Source organism: Metopolophium dirhodum, chromosome 2, assembly GCF_019925205.1.
Source record: "Metopolophium dirhodum isolate CAU chromosome 2, ASM1992520v1, whole genome shotgun sequence".
Taxonomy (NCBI): domain Eukaryota; kingdom Metazoa; phylum Arthropoda; class Insecta; order Hemiptera; family Aphididae; genus Metopolophium; species Metopolophium dirhodum.
In genome coordinates, this window is record NC_083561.1 from 42,842,856 (window position 1) to 42,868,876 (window position 26,021).

The following is a 26,021-nucleotide window of genomic DNA, read 5'->3' on the forward strand; positions in this document are numbered from 1 at the left end:
GTTTCTGTAAAAATGTTCCATTTCCAATTACTTCCGTTATTATTTAGTAACTCTGCAAATCCCAATAATCTGGATTAAACTTGATTCTCCAATTGCAATATGTTTAAGTCTTAGCATAGTTCATACATAATAATATACGATATATTATATAGGTATATAAATAGTATAATTTAAATAATTTAATACAAATTCAAAAACCAATTGCAATAATAATAATAACAATTGCAATTATCAATTATACAGACATTATTTGTTATGATTAAACATTCGTCGATTTTTATTATCATTTTCATATATTATTTTATTTTATACAAAGTAAATAGGTAGGTATACTAAGGTAAATAGGTGTATGGAAGTTGTTAAGAAATTTCCCCTTTATGTAATGAGTTCTAAAATAATATGTAATATATGTATTCATGTGAATAATGGTAATATTTTTTATCTGTTTTATTTGTTAATTATATCTAAAATCTATATTTTGTGTACTATTGGAAAAAATGTAATTAAACTAAACAAAATGTACCTTGTTGTTTTGTCTATAATCCTGAATTTATTATGATAGGGTAGGTACTTATCAAACATTATTGAGTAAAACAGTTACCAACGACTTTAAGTGCGTAGGAATTTCATAGATTCCACACTTGATTGTATTCCATTGTATTTTTTAACAACAAAAACCGATTCTTTTATAAAAGTTGAACAAAGTGCAAAAGTTGTAAGCCACTTTAATACACACGAGACGATCTATCTGTTTCATGAAACGGATAATATAAATAAACCTATAGGTACGTTTTGAAAGGGATAAGAAAAAATATTGTACGATTTTTCTAGAAATATCCGACCAATAACGAAGACATTTTACAACAGGTATTATACACAAAACAGTAGGTTTATGACTTAAGCCCTTTTCACACGATGATAGTTATGGTACTATATCTAGTGTGATAGCTTGTATACTAGTTTTTAGGTCCGTGTGAATTATAATATAGTATACTAGTTAAGGAATCATACTAGCTACTGTACAATTTTTGATAATAGAACATGTCCTATTTTCCACACTATTTACCAGCATAGAAATATTGTCAGCCAATCAGAATACAGACATGTTATCAATCAAAATCAAATCGAGATCAACACAATATTAATATTTATACAAATTAATTACAATAAAAATTATAAATTACCAGTTGATCACCTAAGTTTAAACTAGTTTTTTTCATTATTATGAACAAGTGTCAAGTACAAACGATTGAAATTGTACCACCTAGCACCTAGCACATTTTGTCTTTTAAGTAAATAAAATAAAATATGGCACCAAAAATAGGATTGCCTTGGTCCAACCAATCAATATCTACACTAATTGAAATGTATAGCCAAAATAATTGTTTATATGATACAAAACTTCCAGTATACCACAATAAGCATATTCGGCAAAAAGCCTTGGAGGATATTGCGTTAACACTACAACCATACAGGCCTAACACAACATGGCAAGAAGTGAAGGTAAAAATTGCAGCGTTAAGAACTCAATTTGGAGTAGAACACAATAAAGTAAAGACCTCAACGAAGAGCGGTACTGGTACTGATGATGTAAGTACAATGTGCATTTTATAATCATATATTTTTATGTGCAGTGGCGTGGCGAGCTAAAAAATTTCCAGAGGCAAGTTACAAATATCCCAAGTATTAATACATAATAATGTATTAATATGACATAACTAATTATATTTCAGATTGTTATTAACTACCTATTAAGTATATCATATTACATTTACTAGGGGACCCACCGGCTACCACCCACCCCTCTATTTAAGAAAAATCTCAGAGGCAATTGCCTCTGAAATTACTGTTTGACACGCCACTGTTTATGTGGGCGGCTTTCCCAAGATATCTTCTGGCTTTCAAAGGTAACTTTTTTCTTAATGTAATCACTTAAGCTTATTATACAAAATATGTATAGATTGGTAATTCAAATAAAGCAAAAAAATATCTATTTTTTTTATAATATTTTGTATGTATTAATATTGTAATAGAATATCTATTATTATTAATAATACTTTATACAATTTTATATTTTCAGATTTATGTCCCATCACTGTGGTATTACAATAGCATGTTATTTTTACAAAAACATATAACACCCAGAAAAAGTATTGAAACTCCTGTTTCACAGGTCAATAGCATTTATAGATATTAATAATTAATAAATTTTGCTTACTTTATAATATTATACATAAGCTAGAATAAAGTATATTTTTTAGATGTATCAGTTTCCTAAAGACGTTCAGTACAGTTTATTTGAAATCGATAATGTGGTTGAGGAAGAAGATATAGTGACAGTTGAAGTAGAAGAGCATATGAGTAACTCAGAAGACAGTTTTGCTAAACATAATATCGATGAAGGTAAAATATTGAATAATATGTTAATAATAATGAATGTTAAGGTGGGAAAGTTAAGAAAAAACATAAACTTGAATAGTCTAATTACTGAAGTAATTAGTAGTTATTTTATTAGGTACCTACTAAAGTTTATTTATTTATTGAGTAAATTTCAACTACTAAAATATTACACAAAAACAAAATTATTATTAAAACTAAAGAGAGGAGTTGATCACCTCCAATGGCTGTGCGTTGATGAGAGTTCTAATAACTTAAAAAAGTTTTAAATACATGAAAATAAATTAATAATAATGTAGATAATAATATATTATGTTATAGGTAATTACTTTAGACATCATAAATCTAGAAGCCCCATAAATTTAACTCACATTGCGCCTATGAATAAAACCCATAACTCATAAGTTTATGTAAATGTGTAATAAGAGTTTTAGTCTTTTTTTCATCACTTTGAGTAAATGTATCAGGTTGTTCAGGGTTTAAAATACATTTGAAGTCGTCTTATATAACAATTGGAATTCATTGAGTATTTTTATAGTTTTTGAAATATATGAATTCTTCATCACCTTCTTCAAACATTGTAGGTCTTGCTAATTTATTCTTAATACAAATTTGTTTATGTCTAATTAATCATGATTCACCCCAAAGCTTGATGAATAAGCTTATTAAAAAATTTGGGGGTCATATTCCCTATGGCCTATAATATAATTTGATATATGATCATATTTTGATAATATGATTGAACAGTTGCTTATTTATGTATGTTTGAATTGATATTATAGAAAATATGACACATAGGAGAACCTCATCAGCACCATCATGGTTAAGTGATGATGTATCAGCCACAAAAAAAAAAAAGATGACCATTGACAGTACACTTAAAAAGTCAGAAGAAGCATTGAGTAACATTGCAAAGGCTTTAGCAGTACCATCAGTGCCACCATTAGATAATGCATCACATAGTTTGTCTCAATTTATAAGTGCTACGCTGCAATCTTTCAAAAATCCTTCCCTTAAAATTGCAACGACACAAAAAATATTAAATATTTTAATGGATGCTCAACTTAGTGATATTCCTTAAATTATGTTTTAAAACAAATAAGTATTACCAATATATATTTCTAGTCAAGGATGACTGAGTTATAAGTAAAAAATTTGTTTTGTTTTTTTTTATAAAATTGTTAATGTTTATTTAAAATTTAGTTTTTAAATCATATTATAAGACCTAATTATTTTAATTTGTAATTGTTAAATAATATTTTTAAATTTGTTTGTTTTGGTATTGTGAAATTTTCATAATACAATATTAACTACATGCATTTCTAGTCAAGGAAGACTGAATAAGGTAAAAATTTATGTTTTGTTTTTAAATAAAATTGATTAATGTTAAAAATGGACTTTTTATTTAATTGTAAATAATAAAAAAAAAATAACTTCATTGGTATAATATACTTAAAAATTTCCTTTTTCCACAGCAATTTGCTGCCATGGTACTTCTCCTGGTCCATTGAAATATTTTAAAAATTCATCACGTATATTATAAGCTGTGTTGGTGGATCTATTGCCACCTTGATTAAAGTTAATAGATCTCATCTGGCATATGTTTTGTGTTTCTTCATTATTCATTACTTCTAGTACAGGAGATCTATTTCTAATAAAATTGTGTAATACACAGCAAGTCTTTGTTATCAATTCAACCTTAGGGGGAGATAAATGTATTTTTGTCAACAAAATTCTAAATTTATTGGACAATAACCCAAAACCATTTTCCACGACTCTCCGAGCTCGGCTAAGCCTATAGTTTGCAATTCTCTGTTCATTTGTCAAGCCTCGTGAAGAATATGGCTTCATCAAATGCGGTCCCAAAGGAAATGCGTCGTCTGCAATAATAACATAGGGAGTATCTATTTGACTTCCTGGTAGTGGTCTTGGAGAAGGAAGGTTAAGGGTATGGGATTCTAAAGCTTCCTTTAAGTTACTTTCTCTGTACACAGCAGCATCATGATTTCTTCCATTAGAACCTACATTTATCCAAATAAATTTGTAATTGGCATCAACTAAAGCAAGCAGAATAATGCTATCTGTCCCTTTATAGTTTCTATAGTATGAACCACTTGAACGGGGAGGTATGAAATTAATATGCTTCCCATCGAGAGCACCTATGCAGTGAGGGAAATTCCAAAAGGAAACAAATTGATCTGCAATAACATCCCACTCTTCTGTTGTTGATGGAAGCTAAACATTAACCCATATAACTTAATTAATTAATTAAATTCATATTGATGGATTTAATTTTTATAAACACCTTAATTTCATCTTTAAAAGCTTCATAAATTGCATTCAAAGTGTCTGGTATAAGGATGCTCAATGTATTGGTTGCAATACGAGTAGAGTAATGAAGGTTTGTATAGCTTTCACCAGTAGCTATAAACCTTAATGTTGCCATTAATCTGTAATATTAATATATAAATTATCAGGGTCTGTACTGCTAATTCAATTCTAGCCTCCCCTCCCCTCCGTGAACAATTTCCCTAGTTATGCCTATGATATTAGTAGTATAACTAAACCAGATATAAGTTAAATAATAATAATAATAGGTCAAATAAAGTATAATATTATAACTTATAAGTTGTAACCTTTCTGGTGGTTTTATACATTGTCTCATTACAGTATCCATTCGGGCAATAGCTGGAGTTATTTTAATCAAAATTTCGTTGAACATATCCGAATCCATTCTCAAATAGTTCATGTATGATTTTTCATCTTCTATTCTACAGAGTACAAAATATGTTTTTTAATTTATATATTATATTTAAACAATATATAGGTAAATATTTACATTTTATCTATTAAAATATGGATTTATTAACTTACAATAATTCGTTTTGTAGCATACTAAAAGAACCTAGACCTTTTTCTCGACGAGAAATCCATTCTTTCACCCACATGTTTCTTTTTTTTGGTGCTTTCAATAACTTGTGTATTAATATTATGTTATGCCCAATAATACTAGCAGCAATAGCTAACATTTTTTCACGAGAATCCATACTAAAAACCAATCAACTAATCAAGGTATATTCATGTATATTATGTATATTAACTACCTACCTATTTATATATATATATATATATTATATAAATCAAGTCTATAAAAATAAAATGTAAAGAGTAGAATAAAATAATATACAAAAATACAGAATAGTAGAATACAGATATTTTCGTATATTTCGTTATCATTTTGCAGCCAGTACATTTTACAGTGCATAGCACATTATGGTGTGAATAGAATATATACAGGTACTAGTATACTAGGTTACACGCAATATACTAGACTAGCTAGTATGCTAGATATAGTACCATAACTACCATCGTGTGAAAAGGGCTTAAAAGTTTTGTTCCACCTGTGTCTTGAAATATTTATGTTTAATTAAAATAAAGTAGGTACTACCTAAACATTTTTTGTTGTACAATTATTTGATATTTTTCTAATCTCACAGCTTTGTTTATTTTGAATTACCCCGGAGATATACATATATTAAGTAATAAACCGAACAAATAGTTTTGTTCAATTGTTAAATTTTAGAGAAAATATTAATTAGGTACGCAAACTTATTAACGAATATTGAATATATAATTAGATTCTAATTATTAAATATATAAAAAAAAAAAATTACTGCTGAAGTTATTAAGGAGTACACTTAATAATTTAAATATACCTGTTTCTATATTATATATATATACAAGTGTACATTACAGTTGTTTTAAGTCATATTGTTAAATAAATAAAAGTGTAATAGCAAAGAGCACGTTGAAACAACAAATTATATTATTTAAATAATGTTATTAAAAAAAAAAAAATCCAGAGCAACAAAACCCTTCGAGCCCACTCTCCTGTCGACACGAATTATGCTTAAGGGTAGCATATTAAAGTCTAAAAAAAACTATGCATTTTTTAATTTTTGAGGGTGTTTTTGATATTTTTAAATTTTAACATGACATATTGTGATGATTACTAAATCCTTTGAAGAAGATTAGAGTCACGCTCTAAATCTCAAATACTACGAATATTAATGTAATACACCCGCAATTTTTTTTATGACGATTGGAGTACCTAAAGAATTCGTTATTATTATTTTTAATTAAATTTTTTTTTTAATCATAAGGTGAAAACATGGAGGAGAATTTTAATTCTATATGACTAGGATAAAATACCAATATTCCATTTAGACATTTAGTACTTCATAATATGACATTCAATATGACATTTATAGATACGTAGGTATGGATGAAAATAATAATATTTTTAAAAATATATATTGTATACACACATTTAGGGTGCATTTATATATTTTTATTACAGTTTTTTTAAACATTGTGATGCGTATATATTCTATATGTTTGATTAATCAAATATTGTTTAACGTAATTTTGAATATGAATTAATGTAGAATAGCTAACTAACAAACATACCTATTCAAACATAGTACATACCTATCATTAAATTCTTTAATTGAATTTATATATTTTGAATTGGGCAAGTACCGCATTTATAAATGTATAATGAATAAATAAATACCTAACATCGTTCCACAAGATTACACAACGATATTTGTAACATTCATGATTTTCTATTTGCATTTAAATATGATATAAAACTAGATTAATTTAGCAGGTGACCTACTGAAACTTTTTGATGTGAAAACATCTTATACGGCGTTCAGATGTTTCCGCTAAGGCAGTGAAAATTTTCGAGCCTATTATAATATTATTAAAAGGAGAGACGATTTTTATATCTGAAGTTCTACTGGCTATTTTTCTATGGACGTATAATAGCTTCGAACTTGTTAAATTGTTTTCACACCTTTTGCCACTAACAGTCTAATTTGGACGTTGGACTGGGCGTCAACCTTGGAGGTAGGTTGAGATCGGAATTCGTGCCGAGCGAATTTTCTATGGAGGTAATTTTTTTTCTTAGTTCAATTTGTTGTCACTTTTATGTATATGCGTGTATTGTATAAATATGTACGTAGCGTACCTAACTATGATGTGCATTTTTTATTCTATTAAAAGTTATCTTTGTGTTCTTAATATTTAAAATTTGAACAAATATAATTCTTAAAAATTTCAATCCTATCCTACAAATAATATGAAAGCACGTGTTTTAAATTAAGAATATTTACTTCAAATTTAATATAATAAATTTATATTTTTGAGCTCATATATATTAAGTTCATTTTCAGCAGAGTTTGTTGTTTGCGCAACGCACGCTTTATCAACATACTGTGACACGGTCAGACGATACAACGATAACATAATAATAGAGTATTATTAATTGTATTATAGATGTACCAGATTCAAAAACAATTAAATATCAAAATAATATATTGTAAATAATTTTGTAATTTTTTAATGAATATAAATACTAAATAATGAAATGAACAATTTACGAATCTATAGTCAAATAGTGACTGTCAAACTAAAAATATTAAATTTTTTATTAATACGTTTTCAATACTTTTTTAACAATAGCAATGAGAAAACAGCCTATTAAAAATGTAATTCGTTACGCAATGGTAATGAGCAAACTCCCACGCTATATTTTAGGTATAAATATTTTGGTGAGTATATAAATAACTAATATGAGTTTGTTTCATTAAGACAATTATACATACAAAATTATAAGAATTCATAAATGTTTTTGATTATCTAAAATGATTAATAAATAATATTTTTTAAGTACATACACGATACATCGTATATATTCTAAAAATTGGGTAAGTGGGAGTCGCTCTGTCGTACAGTAGGTCACAGGTGGATCACTGTAATGGATGGTGTTAAATTTAAATTCAATGATATACTTTCATTGTATACAACAATTATTCTAAGCGGAGACGGTTTGACAGCCTATAATAATATTTCTAAGTATGTATTTAAGTATTTTTATGATATTATTGTTATTGAAGTAATTTATTTTACTAATAGGCATTTGTACAACAATAGGTTAAATTCGTTTATGCTAAAAAAATTACATTTAAAAATGTAATTTTGTCTATAAAATATAATAATATACACTAAAAGTTTCATTTACCCACGAAAAATATTTTTAAATTACAACAAAATAACTAAAATCGTTATTGTTGGTTTTGAAATGTAATTCCGTCTAAATTTTAACTCATAATGTCTGTAAAAAAACTGGGTTTATATATTTTTCAGATTTGTTGGTTACTGTATGAACTGTTTATGAGAATCCTTGTTTTAAATTTGTTAAACCTTAGCTATAAAAATTTAACATTTTACAATTTTTTAACTACAATAAATATGAAAATGTTCGATAATTCAATAAATTTTGTCGAAATTTGTACTTGTAATACTTATAAAAAAAAAACCGTGCCTATGAATATTTAATATTTATTAATTGATATTCAAAATTTAGTAGGTACGCCACGGTTAAAATATTGGTAGGCACTATAGGCACCGGCAGTTGCCTGGTAGGTCACCTGTTAAACGAAGACCTAACTAGACAATATTATATTATACAGTTATTGCGCGTGTTTCACTATAAAAACAAGAAATGATAAGAATATGTTTTCATTTCACCGGGCACGATTGTTATACGAACGAATGGCTTGCCGATACGTACAAAGTAAAGTAAGGTATAATCTATATATATACTATATATATTATAATATAAAATATGTATATATATTTCGTATCACGATAATAATAATATTATATCTATACGGCGCAGCACACTCGTATACGCGGACGATATTGCGTTTTCGATGCGATCCGCGTTCGCTTTTCCGCGGGTAATTTGCGGAAAATGGGCGCACAATTTGAATATCAAAACAATGTGTCCCCCGCACATATAACGCCGTTGCATTATGCGGACCCCGGACCGCCAGCTGCCGGGTCTTTGGGCCTTATATAGGTCCGTAATACGTCATATCGACATATATATATATATATACACGCGTATAGGTATTATAGGTATATATATTATTATATGTATATAATATATTGTTTCGTTCGGTCGGCGCAAGGAATAAACCGCCGTCGCATTGTAAAACTTTCCCATTCCCGTTTGTTGCGACGCATATACACCGCAATAGTATAAGTACGCGCACACTAGTGTTACGATTATTGTTGTTTTGCAGTTGTAGTCGTAATAGCAGCAGCAGCAGCAGTAAGTACATAGATAGAGGAGCAGGCGGATGGTGTACCCGTTATTTAATGTTACGTGTATACATATATAGATGTATCGAGTGTGGACCACGCGAGCGAGTGTGTGTACCTCCGTATCGACTGAACCGTATGCGGACAGAGGGACACGCATACATATATATATATATACAGGGTGTCCCACGAAGTTCTGACAAATGAAATAACTTGTATTCTAATCAATATTTTTTCATTTTTTTTTTTTTTATACAATTAATAGACGTTTGTACTACACGTATAATATAAACTTTTTTATTTTCATTTTTTTGTGCATAAAATAAGAAATTTTAAATTTGATTTTCATTTTTTTCAAAAAATTCAAAATAGCCAATTTATAAACATATTGAAAAAAATAGATTTAACGTTTACGGTATTTAATTTGAGTAATCCATTTGCGACTTATTAACATTTAAATATTCGTTCAATTTACTGCTACTGGGAAATTTATCAAACCCAACAGTAAAAACCAGAAGTCAAAACGAACCAGAGATAAGTGACTAGTAACTAAAATAGTACAACAGATTACAGAATATTTATGATAGTCATAGCATAGAACAAGGTCATAGTACCGTCATATCCACGGTTTAAAGATATGTATATCCAATATTTAATCTATTCTGTGGTATATCTACAACCATGGTCATATCTAATATTATGTGGTATAGTATTGATACTACTATCTTAATTCGTGGTTTTAGCGTGGTATTGTTCTATGGTTTTAGGCAACTAATAATTTGTAACCATAAAAATGAAATGGTTATAGTCTGTGGTTATAGCAGTACAACCACTCTTATCGGTCCTTATCATTTTTCGGACAACTGCCATCGACCGGTATTCATAGACGGAACTTACAACACAAACACACAAACAACTTAGAAACAACAATAACAACATATGTATATATTTTTGTGACGAATTAAGTTTGCTAATTAATTAATTTTAAAATTTTATTTAGTACTAATTTATTATAAAACAGTAATATAACTTAATATTTATTTTGAAGAAAATAGTTCAACTACCTACTACCTATAATGTATTTTCAAAATGACCTCCATGATTCGTTACACATTTTTCGTATCGTTGTAATATTGACGCAGTCACTGAATTCAACATTTGTAGTGTTATGGACTTGCATGCTACTGTTATGCGCTCTTTCAAATCATCCAATGAAGTAGATTGTTCAGTGTAAACACGATCTTTTAAATATCCCCATAAAAAAAAATCCAGTGGAGTAAGATCTGGAGAACGTGGTGGCCATTTCACAGGACCGTTTGTTCCTATCCATCGCAACGGAAAATTATGGTTCAAATAATTTCTAACCACATTAGCATTATGTGGAGGGGCACCATCTTGCTGTAACCACATACATTCCCGAATATGAAGAGGGACATTTTCTAGCAATGATGGTAAAATATTTTCCAGAAAATCCAAATAACGCTCACCATTTAATGTTCCTTCATAAAAGTAAGGGCCAATTAATGTGTTGTTTAATATACCACACCATACATTTGTGGACCATCGAACTTGGGACTTTGTTTCTCTTGTCCAAAATGGATTTGAATCATTCCAATAATGTGCGTTATGGCGATTTACCATGCCGTTATTGTTGAAACAACTTTCATCAGTCCATAATATTTTGTTCAAAATATTGCTATCCTGGTCATATAAGCTAACTATTAATGATATGAATTGGAGTCTTCTTTCTGGATCTGATGGTTTCAACCCTTGAACGCAATGCAATTTGAACGGGTGATATACATTGTTTATTAATATGCGATGTACAGTTGATTTACTAATATCTGTTTGCCGAGCTATGGATCTAATTGATGCATGTGGTGTGGAACTAAATGCAGCTAAAACATCAACATTGTGAGAATCATCTGCAGCAGTGTAATGTTTTTTCAACCGATGGCCATTTGGAAAGCTGCCTGTTCAACAATTTGTTTTTTTAGTTTATTTAGTAAATTATTTTTAAAAATGTCAATGCAGAGCATATGTAATTATTGTCTAAGCGATACCTATTAGTTCAAATTCATGTTTGCCCTTTATTTAATATTTTTTTAGTTTTTACAAAATATCCGCTACGATAGATTGTAATATTAACTTCATGATAATATTTGATGTTATTATTGTCTAAACGATACCCATTAATTCAAATAATATTTCATTTTATTTTATATTATATTATAGGCTAAATAGTAAATTGTATTTTTATTTTTTTTTAAATAAAATCATGTTGCCCTTTATTTAATATTTTTTTTTAGTTTTTTTACAAAATATTGTCTACGATAAATTGTAATTTGTATGTGTGTTACCTATTATTATAATTCATAAAAATATTTATATTTTTGTCAATTATTAAAATTGAAATCTACCTGTTTGACGCAATGTTTTTTCAATGTTGATAAATGTAGCCCGTGAAGGTTGTCTTCGTTCTGGAAATGTTTGTAAATATTGACGAGAGGCATTTAATGTACTTTTACCACATTTATAAAAAATAGCCAACATATCAGAATACTCTGCATTACTATAAATAGCAGGCATCTTGAAATTTAATTAGTTTTAATTACTAAATAAAATAAGTTAGTCTTATTAGAAAACCTAACTAATAAAATACCAAATGCAGTTTGAAAAAAAACTGGATTTCCATAACCAAGATATCAAACTCATCTGATCTTGATTGTTAAATTATAAATAGTATATTTATTAGTCTTATCTAACTGGAAATTTTGACAGTCAGTGTGTTGTAAATATATTTTTATAGTATTTCTTGTTTCATATCTTGTTTGATACTTGCATTGAAAGGTACAAATTACACTTTCTCTGTCAATTATTTAATATTTAAAGTACCTAGACTTTTTTAAAAATGGAAGTTTATGAAGATGTTGGTGAATTATATTGCGAATATGTCAAAAATAATGAAGACGACACCATGACTGAATTGGATTTTTTTAAGTCAGCATTTAAAGATGCAATGATCGAAATTGATAATCTGCGTCAGGTATGTAAAAATTGAAATTAATATATACATCAATTTTATTTATATTCTAAAAATAATAATAAGAAACAACAATACACACATTTACAGCAATACCATAATTTAAACGAGCAATTTAACAATAAAAAAGTTGAAAGCAGTTACTATGCTGAAGATGTGATACAGCTTCAAACTGATAATAAGTCACTCACTGAAGAACTTGTAAGTGACCAAATTATTAAAGCAGTGGAGTTGTTGCATTTTCATATTTTTTTGTAGATACTTAATATTATATTCATTGCTAAGTGAGCTTAAAATATGTTTCAGTTAGCTATGATTTTATGTTTTTATTGAAATAAATGCTATTTTTTTTTCCTTAAGTGCAATTTTTAATATATTTTAGTGCAATAATACAATCAATTTGTTGAGTTTTTTAATGCAATAACTTCACTGCCCTAATAATAAATAATGAAAAAAAAAAATTACATAGTTAGTATACAATTTATTAACAATTACATAATATTATTAGGTGACATTAAAAATTCAAGAAAAGTCATATAAAGAAAAATATGTATGTTTAAAAATAAAAAAAACATGCTTAATAATAATAAATAATAATAGTAACACATTTTTTTTTTATATAGGCTATACTTAAAACAAAAAATGAGATTTTGGAAGAAGACAATGTAAGTACATTGGTAACAAAATTTATATTGAATTTAAAAAAATTTATAATGCTTAACAATAATAAATAATATTAATTACATATTACAATTTTTTTGTTTTTTTTTTTTATAGTCAGCAATTAAAACCAAAAATGATTCTTTAGAAAAAGAAATTGTAAGTAAAAGTAGCAAAATTATTTAAATAAAATTTGTTAACTGTTATTTTTGTAGAAATTATTTAAACAAAAAATGGCCACTATTGAGGTGAAAGATAAGGCAGAACATTACGAAGAAAAAAAAAAAGTAAAAATAAATTTAGTAAATAAAAAAGCATGTCCAACACATTTTCCTAAATTAAAATTATTTACTTTCAGGAACAACAAAATGTGCATAGCTTAATCTCATCTGCTAAAAATATGAATAATTATGTTAAGAGAGATGATTTACTGCCGATTGAATCCAAGGTTTCTTTTATAGAAAAACTTGTATGCTCAAAGATGGATAGATTGAAATTACAAGATGAGACAAGCAGTCTGATAAATGTCATCGATGATACATTGAAAACAAATTATGTAATGTATTTATTTAAAATAGTTTTAATATCATATTTATAATTTGTATGTTATTAGAATTGTACTGAATGGTGGTGTCCCAAGCACAGTAAATTTTTGGAAATTTTAAATGGCATCAAAATTGGCGAACAAACTGTGGAAGATAAATACATTATAAGGAAAGCCAAATCTAGATTTGCTTATTGGGATGATAAAAATAATAAAGTAATATTAATGTTTTTTGTACTATTTACCATATTTAATAATTTATTGTAATTCATTCTACATAATATTATGTACATGACTAAATAATGTTTTATATTTTTTTGTATGTTTAAGAATACACCAAGGTGTCCTACTCAAGACAGAAAAAGAGGAGAGGTTATTCATTATCAAAAACCTAAATGTTGGCCGTAAAATAATAATGTTAAAAAAAAAAACCTTTAAATAAAAATACGATGGTAATTATTAAATAATAATTTATTTATTTTGATACCTACTTATAGTAGGTATGTACTAAAAGGTAAGTATCTTAACAGCAACATTAATAAACTTGCATTTATCGATATTTGTGGGCCCTACTGTTTAACTTTTATTTAATAATTAAATAATATTAATTAAACATACATTTTACATATTAAATCCGAAAAGATGCATCAAATATAATATTGTTACAGGCATGCACAGACATGTTTAATTTAAAAATCAACTTTTTTATTTAACCTTCATTGTAATATAACAATATTATTAATAATTAAAAATTAACAGTTCATAAGCATTAACAACTAATATTCATGATCAATGACTATATTAAAACTATATAGCTAATATCAATTAGTTATATCTTTTAGTTATTGAAAGAAACAAGGGATGCAATTGCGCACATTAATGATTGCTGTTAAGACAAAAATTTAGTAAAATCATTTTTTTTTCTGAAATACTGACTAAATTCACTAAATATACAAAAAATAATAGAATTTACTTAACGGATTGCATAAGCAGAGTATTTGTGTAAAATCTAAAATCTTTTAGTAATTCAACAAATCTAATCGTTACTTCTAAGAAAAAAAATGAAAAAGTTTCCTGCTTATAATCCACCTCATCTGTGACAAAGATATAGATAAATTTGAAAAAAATAGAACTAAATAAAGATCTTTATACGCTAGAAGTCTACGACCTTAGTCTCACATTTTGTTAAATTTAGAAAAAGTTGTCTTTGCTAAGTATTTTGTAGAATTTTAGATTTTTCTCAGTATAGTATTATTATTAAAATTATAACACCTATAACATATGTTTTTTATAATTTAACTAATTTAATCATACTTAATTTATCTATTGGTACAGTTAGATTGCATAGCTGGTGTAGTGCATGTATGTTAATATTCAAACAGTCAAGATATTATGTGATATTCAATGTTGTGAGTAGGTATACATTGTTGAATTATGAAATCCATGTGGAAAGTCACTTTTACCTAAAAGATAAAATAAATAAGAAACTATTTATGAATATTTTTTTTAAGTATAATACATATCTTATTATATTATTCACTATTTAGTATTTAATTGTTTAACAGTTATTATTATTTGAGTGTATAATATTAAAATGTAAAGATCTTAGGTGTTTAGTTATACTTACATTTTGTGATAAGACTTTCTATTTGATTTTGTTTTGACAATAATGAGAATTTAGATGAATCCAAATAAAGTTTATCACCAGTTAATGTTCTATGTTTGTTCTGACACATCAAACAGTAAACTAATTGTAGTAATTGGATCATATTTATGGAACTACATAAATGTTAAAATACAATTTAAATAGAATGTTATATTATTTTTAAATATATACCTAACTTAGTTGATTATACTTACATTTTATGACGAGCCTTTTTTTTTTTAATGGTCAGTACCTAGTCCACAATGCTTGTAATGACCCGCGGTAACCAACAAATTAAACTTCTTAGTTTTATTATAGTACTTTATTTATAAATAAATCAAAATACTACATAGTTTTCAATTTGCATACATATTGTTGAAAAATATTTCTTCTAGTTTAGGCCAGTTGTTGTTCGAGCAATAAAATGTATATTAATGTCACCATTAAAAATTATTAAGTAATAATTTTTTTCTTATTTCATATCTTCTTTGATTCTTGCATTGAAAGGTAAGTACACATTAGGTACACTTTCTTTGTTGATTATTTAACGTTTAAAGTAAATACTTTCTTAACAATCGAAGTTTTTGAAGATTTTGGTGCATTATATTGCAAATATGTAAAAAGTAATAAGGATGACTTATCAATTACTTGGTTTAAGATATACTTAATTGGACTTGACATTCCCTCAAATTGAATGATAAAGGCTCTTCATACAATTTTTTAATTGATAAATTTGAAATAATTGTAATTGGTATACCTAGTAGGTACTTTGTTTTTATTATTTTTTTTTGTGATACAGAAGACGGATACGCCAAATTCTTCTTTGTCAACATTTCGTCGACATATCATTAAAATGTATTACTTATTCTATAATACTGATCACTTCATTAAGTAATAAGTTGAAATCATTGAATAAAAATATTTATTATTATTTACTACTATCAATAATTTACATTCGTTAATTGTTGATCACGATCTAACATAATAAAATTATCATAAATCGTGCTGTAAATTAACCGTTTAAGGTTAAAAATCTTAATGTTAATTCTCGTTTATCTACAAACGTGATAAGTGATAAAACCGTATACCAAGAATCAATAACCAGTGCTACATTATGTAACCATGAAGGTAAATTGTAAAATGTTATTTTTATACTTTATAGCTGATATTCTGCAGGCTGATACAGCTGCGGCAGACTACAACTACAGGCTTGACGTTGTTCACTCAACAATCAGTGTTCTGGTAGGAGTGGGGATTGGAAAGGAAGGTCCAAATGTCCAATTCGTATGACCATTGTACATAGTACATACTAAACTCATTACTTATTAGTTATTATCGATTTTGACCGTAATGGGTATCTTTAAATTGAGATATAATTTCATTTTGGCTTCTGGTTTTTACTATTGGGTTTGATAAATTTCCCAGTAGCAGTAAATTGAACGAATATTTAAATGTTAATAAGTCGCAAATGGATTACTCAAATTAAATACCGTAAACGTTAAATCTATTTTTTTCAATATGTTTATAAATTGGCTATTTTGAATTTTTTGAAAAAAATGAAAATCAAATTTAAAATTTCTTATTTTATGCACAAAAAAATGAAAATAAAAAAGTTTATATTATACGTGTAGTACAAACGTCTATTAATTGTATAAAAAAAAAAAAAATGAAAAAATATTGATTAGAATACAAGTTATTTCATTTGTCAGAACTTCGTGGGACACCCTGTATATAAAGAGAGAGGGAGAGAGAGATACTACCCGAGGCGAGTGTTATTGGCATTTCGCTAATTGCGACCGTTTACCACCGCCATGGGTAGCCAGTGTCCCCTACCATAACTCCCCCCCCCCACACACGCCCCGCCAACAATGCCGTCGACATCCGGGGGCGGAGGAGCCGACGTTTTCTCCTCCTCAACACGCAGATACGTATCGAAAAGCCGACCGAATGGGGCGGCGTGGGTCCGGGGCGATAACAGTACTTGTTACCGGAGTTTAAAAGTCTAATAGGTCAGAGTGTGTTTTTATTTTTGCTCACGCTTTTGTATCACTTGCCAAAGCGCAGCTCGTGAAAAATGTCGTTAAACGTTCGAATGAAATGGATAATATTGCTATTTATTTTATTCGATTTTTCTCCCTTATGATAATTTATACAAATACACATACCTAATATACTATATAATATATTGAATAAAAAAATTTGCATAGTTATTATCTTCCACATATGTCCACAATTTTAATAACAACAAAAAATAAATAAATTATTATTATTATTTATTAAATATCCATTTATTGTTTAAAAATGTTTTGAACATTTTATTTTCAAATACTTTAAATTATAGATTTCAATTTCAAGATGCAAAGTGGAGCGGCCCTTGGTTCAAGGTGGCAAAGCCCCTGAGGAAGGGTAGAAGATGGGTGAAGTGCCACCTATAGTATTTATAATTTTTTTTATGTATATTGTAGATAAACAATCAAAAATGGATTTAATATATCATTACTCTAATACATATTACTATATAATATTACTCTATATAGCTCCAGGGCACCTAGGTCGTAGGTACATATAGCTTCGGGGGTCTATACAATATTTCCAATATTTTTTTTAAAGCGATTTGGCTACTATTATAGCTGCGTAGTCGTGAAGTTTGAATCAGTGGTCACTGGTCAGTCAATCAGACTTCTCTATAGGAGAATTAGTGCACAAATTTCAACCGTAAAAACCACGGTCACATACCTCTATTATAGTGGGACCGAAAAATGATGAAATTCAGTCGATATTTGATGAATTGAATGATATTACTCTAATTTCCGCGTTTATTTTGTTACGGAAAAATTAACATACCTACTACAATGCCAATGCTGAAATTTATAGATACCCACCACACACTCAATATACAATATATTCTATCGTTTTTACATTCAACTATATTTTTATTATTTTCGTGATTACATATTGTTTTTAAAGGCGTTAATCGTAGCGACTAATATTTTAAGTACCTACCTACCTATTTAATGGTAAATATTATTGATAATATTGTGTAGTAATTAGATTTAATTGCCAACCATTATTATCTCGATGCAAATATTATGTAAATGGTATATTATGTGTATACGTATACAATACATGGTACAATATCATAAGGTGTAATTATACATTCAATAACAACAATTTATTCTAAACGTTCAGAAAAATAAAAAATATATAGTAAAAAACTGTCTTTTTATAAAAACCAGTCATGTATATACTATTATATCTATATAGCCAAAACATAATCCCCTCCAATATTAATACATTATTATTTTGTTTTTTTTTTTTTTTTTTTAAAATATTGTTGAGTTGATGGAAGACTGATTAACAACAATCGTCATTATCGTACAGTTATTTGTTATTTTATAAATTGAGAACATTTCAAAAAAATCCTGCAGCTGATAAAATGTATTCTATTATTTTCCCATTGAATTTAGTAAACATTTCTAAAATAATTAAAACAAAACTATCTCATATAGTTTATACAACCAAAATTGTGTAGGTAGCATATTATACAATGTCATAACTAATTTGTACTATTCAGACAGATAAATTGATTTTTTATTTAAACTAAGTTTAACGTAATATTAACACTACGACTCATCAACGAAAAATTTGCATTTATTCATGTAATATCCTGATGAAAAATAATTTTAAATTGCTATTATTTATAATTAAAGTAATGAACTGCATCACAATCTTTCCAACGGCGAGCGTAAAGTGTTAACATATAGTAACCTACAATAGAAGGTACGCGAGTATAAAACCCATACACAATTTATTAAACCAAGTGCGTTACTTTTGGTACAAAACAATTCCATCTTGTCCGTGACCCTTTTCGGGTAAATGTGTAATCCATATAATATTATATATATGCTCTAATGCAGATTTTTGGTCACTAAAAATTCACCCTAGTAGTTAAATGGGTGTGTACTGCGTAATATAACTAATTTGTAATTCTGACAAGGAGATAGCAAAAAAAGCCTTTGGGCGTTATTCATTGTTTACAGCACACTTAACAAGTTTTTAATGCCAGGTAAATGAATATGACAGGATGTTTGTTAGTTTAATGTATGAGAGGGAGGGGACGAAAGTTATTTGATACATTTTAAGTTAAAAAAAAATTAAATCTCTTCGAATTCAAAATGTGATTTTATTTAAACTTGTTATGAATCAAAATAGTTATTATATTACACAGTGTAATATTTTACATACATTTTACTATAATATTGTAACAAGTTTTAGGTGTACACTGATATATTAACAAAAATTCATAATATGAATATAATATACGTTTTGTTTATTTTATACAAATATAATGTTCATACCATTTTTTTGTTTGATTTATATTAACAATCTGATTTGTTTACTATTATTACAAATATATAAAGTTATAAACAATGTTAAAACAATCTCTACCTATGCATTGAATGCGCATGAGTTTGTGATAATTTTTTTGTATAGGTATTTTAATTAAATATTAAAGTAAAAAAAAACAGTTTTTACACAATCCAACCATATGTATGAAATCATAATCATTTTTAATATTTCTTTATCATTAGGTATTGATCATATAAAATAATTAATTTAACTTAAAAGTTTCAAACCTACCTACTTAATTTCGTTCATACACCAACATTTAATTTAATTTAATAGTTTGAAGGTAATGCACTTTGTGGACCTTTTGAAGAAGAAGGTCGTTATATTTAATTTTCGTATATTACTGTTCAAAGGATAGTGACAAATTAAAAAAAAAATAATAATAACAGAATTAGAGAGAATTTCTCTCTAGAAAATATCCTGAGTAAAGGAGACTATACATTGTTATACGAATAATTATACGGACAATTAAATTAAAAACAAACGTAAATAAGAAGTATTAGTTTAATGTAATACCACGCCATTGCCTGGATTTCAAGTTCTAGGAGTCAACGTTATATTTAAAAAAGATTGCTTTAAAATATCTATAGAGTATAGAGTATATTATAGACTGAAGGGTGGAATAAAACTAGCGTATTATATTTTTAGACAAAATATTGTTTAAAAAACTATTTGTCTTTGAAAAACTTTATACAAAACATTATTATATGATGAGTTTACACTGTATATTTTAACTTATTATAAATTTTAAAACGATTAAGACTCCAATAGTTATTATATTTAAGTGCATTTAAATATAATTTTAAAGATCAAAAAATATATGAACATCGACGAAACTATATTTTAGTAGGAATTTTCGGTTGGAATAGAAACTAAAATACATTTTATGAAAAATTGCAGATTTCAATTAGATATTTCATTTGAAGTACACTATGCGTTATAATTTATTACTGTAATTTATAAAATATATGTATTGTTTGAAACTATTTACTCTATATATTTCCTACTGGACTATGAAATTATTATTGTATATAGTAAAATGTGTATTATTTGGAAATGTAGGTACGTTATATACAGTTAAAACTGCTATGCCGTTCTATTTTCAGCTATGCTATACTTATATAGTTTATAATTACAAACAAATACACTCACATAGTAGGTATAATATTAGATAGTCACAAACTGTGTCGCAAATAATTCACATGCACTATTAGCTGTTCAACGCAGCATGTCACAAGGTGGTTTTTGGACCTACATTTAATTGTTGTTTGTTAGCAATTAAATAAAAACAAATAACTTGAATTTTTTTAATATCGCAAAGTTTTTGGTTGTAATTTACAAACAAATATTATACATTCGTAAAAGTGCTAATAACAGTAGTTTACATTTTGAAATGCTTATTTTACACAAAATGGATGAAATTAAGTTCAACAATTAGTATATGATGTTCGATGCTAACTGTACAATCAAATTTTAACGACACATAAGGGATTCAGTATGTGAAATGGTTGAGAGTTTATAAACACATTTCTCGCTCCACTTGTACATTCTAGAATTGCGTATTTTTTTTCACCAACAATCTGTGGGAAATATATAGAAGGCAAGTTTTATATTATAAATAAACATAATTAAAGTACCGTTCTTTGCATTTCAAACATTCATTATTGTCGGCCCCGAACGTGTTCAACCAGCCTACGCAGCATATTCATCAAAATTACCGCATTACTTAGCAAAACATGGTATACAACTATTTGGCGGTTAGTGGTTACTAATATAAATTATACGTTTGTGTGAATTACAAATGAAAATAGCACTTGAAACCGTAAAATCAATACTTGTAACATTTTCTATATTTTCGATAAATATTTCGATTTCTCGAAATCTGTTGGTTTTGAAATCAAAGTTTATGTATCAAAGATAAGTATAGAAAACACCAACAACAAAAATAATGCTATACATGCATTTATATTAATAACGAGTGTGTTGTGTGTATCAAATTACAGAATATCAATACATAAATATAGTTTATGTGTGGGTCCACATATATGAAAATATACGTATAATGCGGTGGTAAACTGGTAATTTTATTCGGATTTTTGTTATTGAAACGTTACTTTACAAAAATAAGTTTTCTATAGCATACCAATGTAATTTAAATATTAATATAACAACTATATTATGTAGGTACCCACATAAATAATAAAAACGGATATATTATTTTAAAATAATTTTTTTCATTTTCACATAACATTTTAACGATTTAAGCATTGTTCTGTTATCTATAGTATCTATATACTATCCAAATACTCAAGTGCGGATATTATATATTTATCCAACACATAATTATATTAGTACCTATTACTTTCACCCCATTTTATTGTAGAAAATTATCAGAAATCCGTTAATTTTGTTGGGAAAAAAATTTGTACAATAGAACATTTGAAAGAGGACAACAACAAAAAACTACCACTGATCTTGATGTACCCAAATCGTCTCATCACGAACATTTTTATTATTATTTATATTTTCGTACATAAAAAAAAAAAACACACGCGTTTTGTTTGCAACTGAAAATTATTGTATTTTACCTATTATTCCTTGCTACGTTCGCTAACCTAACCTTGATCACAACAAATCGTCAATATCATCGTCCATCGCGATACCTACCTAGCTAGCTATTAATTTTTTTTCTATTTTAGTATTTTTGCATTAGTTAGGTACTTACCTTTGTTATTAAAACAACAACATAATAATAATAATATAGGTAAGTATACAAACACTGCAGAAACGCTCACGTTTCAATAACTTCAATCATATAATTTAAAAGTAAATAATAGTACGGATAACGGCGCATTTACACATTTTTCTCATTCGCGCAGCTTCTGTACATGATACACGTTCGTATTAGTTACCTTTCAAGAGTGTATAATGTTTATTGGAGCAGAAAGTTTAACTTCGTTGCTGCGTAAGAATATCTTTGAAACCGTACAATTGTGTATTTCGAAAAGTCACGTTGAAAACAATATACACGTAGGAAACCACAAAACATTATTTTCATTTTACTGTTGTGTGATATGAATTGAATACTAGCTGAGTAGCTGACACTCCATTCCACGAATGTGTAAATATATTTTCCACGTGCAGGAAAACATGTTTGGATAGAATGCATAATAAAAGTTTACACAGCCGACCGAATCTATTAAAAACTAGGTAGTACAATATTATTATCACGTTGTTTAAAATTCAAATAGGTGTGCCTTAACCAAAAACAGTTCTAAAATGTACGTAAAATGATAATGCTGAAGTTAATGTTTATTGCCATAATATGGCCTACATGGCCCCTATATGCACCATTTTTACTCGTTGCTCGTTAGTAGTTTATATAGTTATATCATAATCTGTATTTCATCAAAAATCTATGTATCTTCATTATCTAGTATGAATTGTTCTTATTTATAAGCATTTAAAAATGTAATATTATGCACTGAATATCTTTTACTTTGTGTTACACTAAAAGTGTATTTAAAATATGTTTTTCTACAAGTAAAAAAATTACCATGTTCGTAGTCTGTTGCACAAATTTGAAAAAAAAATGTTGTTCGTATATATTATAATTTATAAATAACATGCTACCAGATATTTTTTCTCTGCATGCAAGGAAAATTGAGGAACCGCATAGGTACCTACCTATGTTTTTGTGTATAGTGAAGTGGAAAATATCTAGTAGCATATGCCACATTTTGTTAGGAATTTTTTTAGTTTATTTTTTTGCATTTCTATGGAAATAAGTAAAACGTTATGAAAATCAGCCTCGCGAAAATTGGTTAGAAAAAAAGTTGTACCCAGCCCGAAAACATATTATATGTATGCATCGAAAAGAAATATAAATTATTTGTTCATATTTTTTTTATGTTTAATAATATTTTATGTAACATGATTTTTCATAAATGAATATTTAGTAAAGTTTACTTTAATAATTTGTATTAATTATTTGTTCGTATTTTTTTGATAGATTGCTTACGACCCCGTGACAAATGTTTTATTTAAATATTAAACTGGCGAGAGGTGGTCCAATGAGAATTAGTCAAAATTAAGATAAGCTGATATAATACAATATGGATAGTATACCTACCTATGACGGTATATGTCACTGGTAATCGTAAACATTTCACATTTTTAAGAATATAATAATTTCTACTTTATGGGTTTGATCATATTTTCATTTACTTACAACCTACGTCAGTAGATTGATTTTATGAGTATGTGTCAATGCCTGAAATCACGAAGAGTAGAATATTATTATTAATATTCTAGTTTTAATGCCTGAAACTGTTGTGTTGAGCTTATTTTATAATATACCATTATAGTGTAAATTCTCATTGTTTTTAATAAAACATAATTGTCCTATTAAAATACATTTTTTCAGGACAAGATGAAAATTAATTGAAATGCTAAATGTTTTTTTCATTATTTAATTATAAAATTCATTATTTTATGACTTATAAAAAAAAAGTTTTACACTTTTTAGTTTTTACTGAGAATTTTTTTGTTTCATGTTGTAATAAATAGTTACATATTTGTTTTTTAATTATACTGTGCAGTATATAGAGAATAAAAATTATAGGCATGAACAGATTTCATCGGCAGGGTATGTGAAATCAAAATTGGGCTTTTAGGTACTCACAAAAAAAAAATGCCGTGAAAATGAAATCACAAATTATAATATTTTTTATAAGAAGCTATTTATAGAGTTTTTAACTTGTCTATAACTTCTTTAACATCTATATTTCTGTTTTCCGACAACATTTTTTAAATATAATTTTTTTTTTAATGTATAAAGGTTGTGTTCTTTAAAAAAAAGTTTTCAAAGGGATATAAATGGGCCTTTTTGGAGTAGTGGTGTATGCAATGGTAATTCTGCATCGTCCATGCACATGGCAGTAATAAAAATACATAGCCTAAAAGGTACTGTTTTTAAATCTCCAATATGGAAAAAAAATATTTATATATATATATTGAAATATATAGACGTAAAACAATACTCGTGCATTATGTTAGTTAAACCAATAAATCAATAAACGTTGAGTTGTACCTACTAAAAAAATATAAATACTACCTACCAATAATACGTTTATTAACTTATTGTATTTTTATTATTACTATATAATAAAATAAAAATGAAGATGAATTTATTTAAACTTTCTGTTATTACAAATTGTACGCCTTCTTTTCGGCCGTAAATTAGTTTCAATTTACGTTCCAGACTGAATACCAGACAAACGAAAAAAACTTTTTGCACAGATTTTTAAAAACGAGATTATACGCAATCAGAGTTAATTTGACATTTATGTATGTTAAATTTTTTTTATCGAAATCTATTGTAGCCACCACCAATTTTGGCGAAAAACTTTAAGGACACTCACATCTATCTCGTACCAACCACGCACTAAGGAAAACTTTTGGAATTTTTCTGTCATGAAAATCCAAACCCACGTAACTAAAACTTTACAAAGATATCTGTGTTGAGGGAGGTACCCAAATATATACATTTTGTCTTGTCTTAATGTTCAAAAATAACGACTAAGGGCAATCAAAAATCTATGATGGGAATACGGTTTATTCATATTATGCAAATATTTTAAAGACAATTCTTCCTAATAATATTGACAATAACTATTATAGACTCCTATTATATCATGCCTAAGGCAACGAAACAGCAGACAAACAAGTCAAAATAGCGATGTCCAACCCAAACTCACCTAATAGCTGGAACAAATACCCTGCGACTATATTGAAAACTACACAAAAGAAAACATTGAACAGAAATAGCAAAAACTATGGAAACAACTAAACACCAAATTAAACCGAATTAAAAAAACAATCTTTAAATGGAATCGGAACCCAAACTCAATCGAAAGAAAGAAATTACGGATAGAACGCCTTCGAATAGGACACTCACGTCTGACCCACGGATTTCTTATGGCCGAAAAAGTACCTCCTCTATGTGAATCCTGCGAAGTTAGCATCTCGAGTCTCTATTAAACACAATATACTAATCGAGTGCCGTCAATACCAAACCAAAAAACTAAGTCCTACAACACATCAGAAAACATCGACACATCTCTTGGTCTGAATCCGATGAACAA

The 26,021-nt window shown here is 27.4% G+C and overlaps 3 protein-coding genes and 1 long non-coding RNA gene across 7 annotated transcripts in view; 2 read left to right on the plus strand and 2 right to left on the minus strand.

Moving 5' to 3' along the window:
• Window positions 1–26,021, minus strand: part of LOC132939869 (dipeptidase 1-like) — a 174,880-nt gene that overhangs the window by 83,784 nt on the left and 65,075 nt on the right. The gene's annotated exons all lie outside the window — the stretch shown is intronic.
• Window positions 1,135–3,763, plus strand: LOC132939872 (uncharacterized). Its single transcript, XM_061007278.1, has 4 exons — window positions 1,135–1,590; window positions 2,081–2,173; window positions 2,262–2,403; window positions 3,180–3,763. The coding sequence occupies exons 1-4, from the start codon at window positions 1,309–1,311 to the stop codon at window positions 3,476–3,478; spliced, it is 816 nt and encodes a 271-aa protein (XP_060863261.1). The 5' UTR covers window positions 1,135–1,308; the 3' UTR covers window positions 3,479–3,763.
• On the plus strand, window positions 9,462–14,296 carry LOC132939871 (uncharacterized). Of its 2 annotated transcripts, XM_061007276.1 has the most exons (9): window positions 9,462–12,619; window positions 12,707–12,817; window positions 13,125–13,166; window positions 13,240–13,281; window positions 13,394–13,435; window positions 13,492–13,563; window positions 13,635–13,832; window positions 13,890–14,036; window positions 14,151–14,296. In XM_061007276.1, the coding sequence occupies exons 1-9, from the start codon at window positions 12,485–12,487 to the stop codon at window positions 14,226–14,228; spliced, it is 867 nt and encodes a 288-aa protein (XP_060863259.1). In that variant the 5' UTR covers window positions 9,462–12,484; the 3' UTR covers window positions 14,229–14,296. The 2 variants fall into 2 exon arrangements, with proteins under 2 accessions (XP_060863259.1, XP_060863260.1); XM_061007277.1 differs by lacking the exon at window positions 13,125–13,166 and having other exon boundaries at window positions 9,463–12,619.
• Window positions 13,683–16,499, minus strand: LOC132939873 (uncharacterized). The gene is made up of 3 exons (XR_009664021.1): window positions 15,681–16,499; window positions 15,448–15,599; window positions 13,683–15,283 (listed from the first exon to the last, which is right to left on the minus strand). It is a non-coding gene; the product is annotated as an uncharacterized LOC132939873 (long non-coding RNA).

Excerpts from the sequence above, each read along its gene's own strand:
- LOC132939872 (XM_061007278.1), top strand. The coding sequence starts at position 1,309 with ATGGCACCAAAAATAGGATTGCCTTGGTCCAACCAATCAATATCTACA. Across the intron at positions 2,174-2,261 it reads TTGAAACTCCTGTTTCACAG|ATGTATCAGTTTCCTAAAGA; the intron begins GTCAATAGCATT and ends TATATTTTTTAG. Across the intron at positions 2,404-3,179 it reads TAAACATAATATCGATGAAG|AAAATATGACACATAGGAGA; the intron begins GTAAAATATTGA and ends TTGATATTATAG.
- LOC132939871 (XM_061007276.1), top strand. The coding sequence starts at position 12,485 with ATGGAAGTTTATGAAGATGTTGGTGAATTATATTGCGAATATGTCAAA. Across the intron at positions 12,620-12,706 it reads AAATTGATAATCTGCGTCAG|CAATACCATAATTTAAACGA; the intron begins GTATGTAAAAAT and ends ACACATTTACAG. Across the intron at positions 14,037-14,150 it reads GGGATGATAAAAATAATAAA|AATACACCAAGGTGTCCTAC; the intron begins GTAATATTAATG and ends TGTATGTTTAAG.